Source organism: Physella acuta, unplaced genomic scaffold (assembly GCF_028476545.2).
Source record: "Physella acuta isolate Inbredline_101_S28 unplaced genomic scaffold, ASM2847654v3 ptg001164l, whole genome shotgun sequence".
NCBI classification, from domain to species: domain Eukaryota; kingdom Metazoa; phylum Mollusca; class Gastropoda; family Physidae; genus Physella; species Physella acuta.
The window spans coordinates 64,703-72,967 of record NW_026732681.1 but is presented as its reverse complement, the minus strand read 5'-3'; the positions used below and the strand labels follow the sequence as shown (position 1 = coordinate 72,967).

The window sequence follows — 8,265 nt, the reverse complement described above, 5'->3', positions numbered from 1 at the left end:
TTAAAAAGACTTACACACAACTGGAAAAATGTCCTCCTTAAAGTCCTCGAGATCTGTAAAATCATTGACAGTAAATCTATTTTGGTCAACTGGTTTGTTGGCGATAACATCCAACTGAGTGGTGTCCCTTAGACCTATGCCAACAACAAAGATGTGAATGCCCTTTGTTCTGGCCGCGTCAGATTCTGACTGAATGATTTGACTGTTGGAGACACCAGTTGTAAGTACTATGGCGATGTTATCAACATCTAAACGATCCCCTTTTGATTCAGTGAACATGTCTGTCCTCATTGTTCTAATGGCATCTGCTGTGTTGGTGTTGTCATTTGGTGGATAGGCTATAGCTTCTATGTCATTGATGATGTCATCTTTAGTTCTGTGCTTATCAAGATGGAACTGGATATGACTGTTACTGCTAGTGACAACACCAATTCTAACATTTTCATTGTAAATATCGTCTTCATAGATGAAATCTTTGATGAATTTCTTCATCAGATCAAAGTTAGATTTGGACACACTGGAAGTGGCGTCAAGTACAAACACTAGATCAAACCTGGTGTTCACATGTCCTGGTGAGATGAGAAGTCAAAGTGCATTAAAAACATACATTGTATTAATTATTGATATGCTCATCTTTCCCCAAGTCAGTAATTTCCAATTTTTGTTTTTATGTGTTTGTATTACCCAGCCCCTGTGAATTACCTACCCCCCCGCAACCACTCAGGAACCCTGAACAAAAACCCAACCCTAAACCCTACAGCTAACTAAAACCCCAATCCTAACTCCAAACCTAAACCTAGCCCTAAACCTAACTCTAACCCCTTACTCAAATTTCTCCTGGGGCATTGTCGGTGGGTTGCCGAAGGTAATGTCCTGCTCATTATGTATGTACTATGAGAAGCTTGTATGTGTATTTAGGGGTAATAATTCATAAACAACGCCAAGCTTTTTAAACAATTTTTATCTCCCCTTACTCATAGTCACACATCGTCACAAAAACTTTGGCCCCGCATTAAATGTCCTCACACCTCCGCCTACTAACCCGCCGCAACCACCCTCTTAAAAAATGTACACACTTCGGTTTGTGACGTCGTTTATATACAACTACTTTGTACTACGACAAGCAATTACAGTCAATATAGTTGGATATTAAATTATTCGTGCTTAGTTTCTTATTTGAATGCCCATTTTTTTGGAAATCCTTTGCAACGCCACCAATGTGTATAATTCGTTTTAAAGTGTTACAATATACATTTTTATGCCGTACTGATTCGACGTTATAGATAATATACATTGTTATGCACTAATTCGTATATATATATATATATATATATATATATATATATATATATATATATATGTTCTAGATAGGAAAGCATTTTACGCATAACATACACATACACATACACATACACATGCACATGCACATGCACATGCACATACACATACACACACATACACATACACATACACACATACACATACACATACACATACACATACACATACACATACACATACACATACACATACACATACACATACACATACACATACACATACACATACACATACACATACACATACACATACACATACACATACACATACACATACACATACACATACACATACACATACACATACACATACACATACGCATACGCATACGCATACACATACACATACACATACACATACACATACACATACACATACACATACACACACACATACACATACACATACACATACACATACACATACACATACACATACACATACACATACACATACACATACACATACACATACACATACACATACACATACACATACACATACACATACACATACACATACACATACACATACGCATACGCATACGCATACGCATACGCATACGCATACGCATACGCATACACATACACATACACATACACATACACATACACATACACATACACATACACATACACACACACACACACATACACATACACATACACATACACATACACATACACATACACATACACATACACATACACATACACATACACATACACATACACATACACATACACATACACATACACATACACATACACATACACATACACATACACATACACATACACATACACATACACATACACATACACATACACATACACATACACATACACATACACATACACATACACATACACATACACATACACATACACATACACATACACATACACATACACATACGCATACGCATACACATACACATGCATATACACATTTGTTTATTATTTGTTGTGAATTTCAGAAAACACTACAATATCTTTTAAACTCTTTCCTCGTGTTCTGTGTGTTAGACCAGGGGTCTCCAATCTACGGCCCTTTTTGACCACTGAATAAATATTTGTTGGAGGTGGCTGAGGAACTTTGCCCAGAAAATTCAAAACTATTTGAAAATGTAGCTTTGTGTGCAAATACCATTGCCCGCCGTGATGCAGACATTCGTGAAAACATTGCGGCTCAAATAGCGAAAAATTCAAGCAAGTTTCGCCATTTTTCAATTGCAATTGATGAATCGCTGGGCAGCTGTTCCACCTCTCAACTGCTTGTGTTCATTAGAGGTGTGGGTGAAGACATAAACATAACACAAGAGCTGGCTTCCCTACATATAATGTATGACACTGTTACCGAAGAGGATATCTAACCATAGATAGTTCAGAGACAAACACAAAATCGCAAGATTTACCATATTTCACATCAGCAAGATTGCTAATTTTGCGAGAAAATTCTGAGCAGAGTATCTAAGAAAAAAAATAGGTTACTTCCTAATAGTAAAGGCAAGTCACAGCCATTATTGTCTGATGGAGAGTCGGTATAGAAATTGGCATCATATTTGCAGACATAACTAGTCATTTAAATTTTCTGAACCTAAAACGGCAAGAGAGGGAAATCTAGTTTCTGATCTATACACCCACCTAAAGGCCTTCATACACAAAATTGGCATGTCTTTAGAACAAGTACAGGCTAACAACTTGACACACTTTTAGCAGTGCAAGGTTTTTACGGCTGAAGCAACCACTGCGTTCCCCGCGTCATTTACATACGAGATCATTCAAGACCTCCAGCTGCAGTTTTAGTAGCGGTTTTCTCACTTGGATTTAAAGGCAGAAGAAGTGAGACTGTTTCAAAGCCCATTTGAAGCAAATGTAACCAGTTGCAAAGATGAACTGCAGCTGGAGGTCATCGGATTGCAAGAAAATGACTTCCTTAGAGACACGTTCAAAGAAAGGAAGGGTGGGTTTTTATAAGTTTTTTCACAAGGAATACTTTCCTAACATTAAAACTTTTGCATCAAAGTACCTTTCAAATGTTCGAACAAAATGCTGTGTGAACAAACATTTTCAAGAAAGTATTACGTGAATAACAATTTGAGAACAAACGTGGACCTCGGGTGGGGTGGGGGGGGGGGGTGAAATTTGTATATATTTCTAAATAAATTATATTTCGTGGGGGGGGGGGGGGGGGGGGAGGGCGGTTCTTGGGGGGGGGGGGGGGGGCGCCACGACCCTGAAGAGATGCCTTAAAGAAACTCAGGCCCCCGAACTGGTATTTGATAGTCAATGGAGACCACTGTGTTAGACAATTAAGACGCAATCTACACATGTTGATTTGGGGGATTCGACAACGCTTTTGAACTCAGTAAGGGGTCGTCCATAAATGACGTCAGACTCGTAGGGGGGAGGGGGGGGGGTTCATAATTTTGTGACGGTGTGTGATTAGGGGGAGGGGGGGGGTCAGATGGCGTGATGTAACTTTTTTGCATTATAAAAAAACATGTTAGAAAACGAGTTTTAGCCGTTATTTCGCGAATTCAAATATTTTGTTCTACTATATATATATATGTATATATATATATATATATATATATATATATATATATATATATATATATATATATATATATATATTCACCCCGAAAAGATGTGCCTGTAATTTACAAAATTTTGAAATTAAAGTGCCTAAAATAGCTGGGGACAGCTGTCGTTTTGGGGATCTATGGACGGGGTAGGGTCTAACAATCCCCATCCAGAATATACCACTGGGTGTTGATGTTTAACCTCGAAGCCTACATAGCAGTCTGATTTCTGTAATTCTTTTCTGTACTCTACAGCGTAAAGTTATATGCTAAAGATTCGCAAACTGTAGATCTAGATTTTAATTAATAGGTGAATTCTTTCTGGAAAAACAAAAATTAGCCTAGCTGAGATTTATTGTATGGCATACTAACGTTAAGATTTTAAATACTGAGAATATGACCAGTGATGTTTGTAAGATGTGGTTTAAGCTAAAGCTGATCACCGCGTGGTCGGATTGTAGAATGCACGACTGCTAACTCGTAAGTCGCGAGTGCGGATCCCGAGCTTGAGTCAGTAGGACGATGTTGAGTCCACCCAGCCGTAATGGGTACCTGACTCGTGTTAGGGAAAGTAATGGCGGCTGGTCATAATACTGACAACACTATACCTACATATAACGAGGTCACAGAAATCGGTAAACTCTACTTTATCTACCTGATGGACCTCCAAGTTCGAAAGGGTAACTTTAAAACCTTGAGGTAATGGTTTAGGATAATTAATTAATTTCATCAACATGCTACTGCGAATTACAATGGAGGAAAACCCTAAATTCACATTCTTATTCAATCATATATAAAAAAAAATTAAATATTAAAATCTGGCAGTTATTCTGTAATCTTTATTGCACATGTGTGTTACACCTCACTGATACGGAAAAACCGTATGTGTGTCTGTGTGTGTGTGTCTGTGTGTCTGTGTGTCTGTGTGTGGAAACACGATAACTTGAGTATAGTTACAGCTAGGTTGATGAAATTTCATATGTAAGTATTTTATCAAAATCGTAGATCCGAATCAACTTTTGAGCGATTTCCGATAACCGGAAGTGGTACTTTTTCTACTTTGAATTTTTCAAAAGCCTATAACTTGAATACTATTTTAGATAGATAAATGAAATTTCACATGTAAGTAAAAGATCTAATTCTCTACCTTCTGTCAAATTTTTAGTATTTTCCGTTGACCGGAAGTACTAATTTACGCTATTTCCGATTTCTCAAAAACCGCATGTAAATTTATAAAGTACTAATAACATTGCGCACTATTATGCACTTTTTTATTTGGTGTTTACTTTGTGTGCAGTTCTTTTTTCTACGAGATTTTATTCTATTTTAAAAACTTTAAGTATTTAAAATGGATTAAAAATAATGTCTATAGTCCGAGTTCCCATCCCCGGTTGTTTTATATAAGAATATTTGAGAAAGTTTTGGGGAGATCATTCCCGGTTTATTTACTTTCCTTTTTAAGTGTTCCGTCGTGAATTCTAAAGTATTATGCGTTGACATACAAAAACCCGGAACTAGTGTCCTTTTATGTTAGAGACACTAAGGGATTGGATGGCTGCAGTCTTAAAAACACTGACATATATTTAGTGGAGAAGAAAAAAAAATTATTCTTCGGGGTGGGGGGGGTGCACTTGAAATTTTCGGGAAAGGGGTTGGACTAAAATTTCCGGGGAGGCGAACAATGGGATAACCCCCCCCCCCCCTACCCAGAAGAGACTCCTGAAGGAAACTGTTCAAGACAGTGGTTCGGCGTGTTCGAATAGTAGAACAAACTATATATAATTGGGATCTCGGGTTAATTTTTCTAGTTTGAATCCTTATCTGGTCAGAGAGTCCACGTATTTTTTGGCTACTGTACTCGAGTCGTGAGAAAAAGAAACGGCTAGGCAGAGTGCTGACCCTTGTATGGGCCGTCAGGTTTGAAGGGGTGTTTAGCTTCACCTTATACACCACACAATGAGTTTCAAAAATCGATACATTTTTTGCGTGGGCACATAGGCTAGAGTAGTCTAGTAGTAGAGAAACAATTATGTTTCTGCTTATTATTTCCCTTTGACTGCTTAGCTTGCGGGTAAAGTTTCGAATGTTCAATTCAATATTTTTTTAAAGTGTATGCAGTTATTTTACTAAAATAAATGTTATCTAATCACTTGATTGTGAGGTTTTTGTTGGACTGAAGATTGGACGTATTTTGTGTTTTAACATTTTTTGTAACTAAACAATTTTCTTAAAAAATGTCAAAAACATTTTTTTTTTCAATCTCCCAATGAAAATATAAATAAATATGGCATAAGTAGAACTAAGTCATGTGGTTTCAAAAAATATTATTTTACTTTTAATATTTACAAAAGTAAAGGAAATTATATGTGAGCTGTCACAACTGTTTAGGGTTTGTATGTACCATTCACCTCTAGCAGGATTCGTAGATCTAAATGTTAGAGTTTGTCTGAGATTATTTGTCTATGGTAACATTTTTCATTGAACCTATCGCATTGATATTGATGTTCTGTACAGAACGACGCCATTTTTAACATCATTTTTGTACACTTGACAAAATGTAACGAGCTTTGGAAAAATAAATTGTAACACTATTATACAATCTTTACAGTTTATTGAACTTGTTCCATCTTAAATTCCATATTGTTCGATATTTTACAATAGCTTCCATTATCCCAAAAAGGACTATAGGCCTACATCTCTAAATTTTGAAGTTTTTCTAGGACGATGAGCATGATAATTGATATCCACTTTATGCACGCTGTTATGACATGGGTCTTACATTTTGTTTAATTTGATAAACTTCATGCTGTCCTTTTTATACACCCCTCACTATGGCAGAGGACATTATTGCATTTTTACTGCGAGGAAAGCATCACGAGGGAAACAGACTGGAATCCCCTGACACCCCTCCCCCCCACCCACCCGCCTTCCTGTCACTCTCAGTAAAATATCTCTCAAAAAAAATAATTCAAGATTGGCACTCCTTTTCTAAATATTGAAACTGTATTGAGAGATTTTCTATAAAAACGTTTACACCCTAGCCAATGTGGAACATAGTGCTTGTCGCGTCAATAAGGAAAAAAGAACAAAATCCACATGATAAGCAACTTATCAATGCTTTTGTTAAATAATGTCATACAAAATGTAATGTTTTATATTAAGTTTATATTGCTGTAATTCCCTTAAGCGTATTCCTTAGGCTACATAGTACAGAGAGTATAGGGAAGTCTGATGATAAAACTCTGTAGGTTCAAGCTCATTGTTACATTACCTTCATGTCAGGGCATGCTATCACTTAATAGCATTAACATGATAGACTGTGTTTCTTTAGACATTTTTCTCTGTGGGTGAAGGATAACTTGCAACTTCCTGTTGTGGGAGGGAGGTGCGGTCGCTAACACTAGTTAGAGTCTTTTCAATTTAATCTATTAACCGTTCCGACCAGGCCCTGCACTGGCATTTTAGAAAACCTTTTTTTTTAAAGAAAGCGTAGCCCCCCCCCCTCTCTTACCAGCGAGGAAAAAGTTGGAAAGTGGTAATTGCCGTCGTCTTTTCTTAATTTTTTTTTACAGCTACATAATCAAAAATAAAAAGCAGTTAAATCAGTATGCCGGCAAAGCTGTAATTTTATATCAAGTAGACCTATTACACGAGCTGTGTCAACACAAGTACATCGATCAATGATATAATATTACAAATAGCCTACTTTTAAGAATACACCAAATGTAAAAATTGTAAAGTCCCTCTCTTTGGCCTCTCCTCCACCCCCATCCTCGCCTATCAGTTCACACATCGCTCTACAATACAGTATAAATATAGAATTTGTTAGACATCAATCTACATTTACGTATCAAATAAACCTTAAGCATAGAGCACAAAATAGTACGTACCCTGGTACTCTAATGTTAACAAACAAAACTGGTATAATAAAAGATGAGAATAACTGAAAAGAAAATGTTTTCAGCGTAAGCATAATTTTAAATAATTTAGCAAATTTGTCTTGGGGCAAGTAATTATTTAAAAGTTGAAGTGTCAAATAAAAAAGTTGAGGCTATTTAGACACATATATAGGGGTCAGCGTGGTGGAGTCGGTAAAGCTCATGGTTGCTAATCCGAAAAGTCTCGAGTTCGAACCCTCGGGCAGATGAGGCTCGTTAGCTGGGGACAGCCACTCCTCTAGGAGAGACAACTTCAAAATTAAACAACTGCTGCCTTGTAGTTTGTTCTTGGTTGGACAAAGGCTATGGAAGCAAATCCAAAAAGAAAAGCAGGCTGAAATCGGAGTCAATGGCCTCAATGGCGCATAGTTCAGAGTTTCTTTCAGGCATCTCTTTGGG

At 37.0% G+C, this 8,265-nt stretch overlaps 1 protein-coding gene across 1 annotated transcript; it reads right to left on the bottom strand.

Annotated features, from left to right (window-relative positions):
• LOC131956639 (cartilage matrix protein-like) lies at positions 1-881 on the bottom strand. Its single transcript, XM_059321167.1, has 2 exons — positions 827-881; positions 1-569 (listed from the first exon to the last, which is right to left on the bottom strand). The coding sequence occupies exons 1-2, from the start codon at positions 879-881 to the stop codon at positions 1-3; spliced, it is 624 nt and encodes a 207-aa protein (XP_059177150.1).
• Positions 882-8,265: the final 7,384 nt, after the last annotated feature.

What these genes read in the sequence shown, in the direction of transcription:
- LOC131956639 (XM_059321167.1), bottom strand. Translation starts at nt 881, where the DNA reads ATGAGCAGGACATTACCTTCGGCAACCCACCGACAATGCCCCAGGAGA. An exon ending in ATGCCCCAGGAGAAATTTGA is followed by an intron (nt 570 to 826) that starts GTAAGGGGTTAG and finishes TCATCTCACCAG; the next exon opens with GACATGTGAACACCAGGTTT.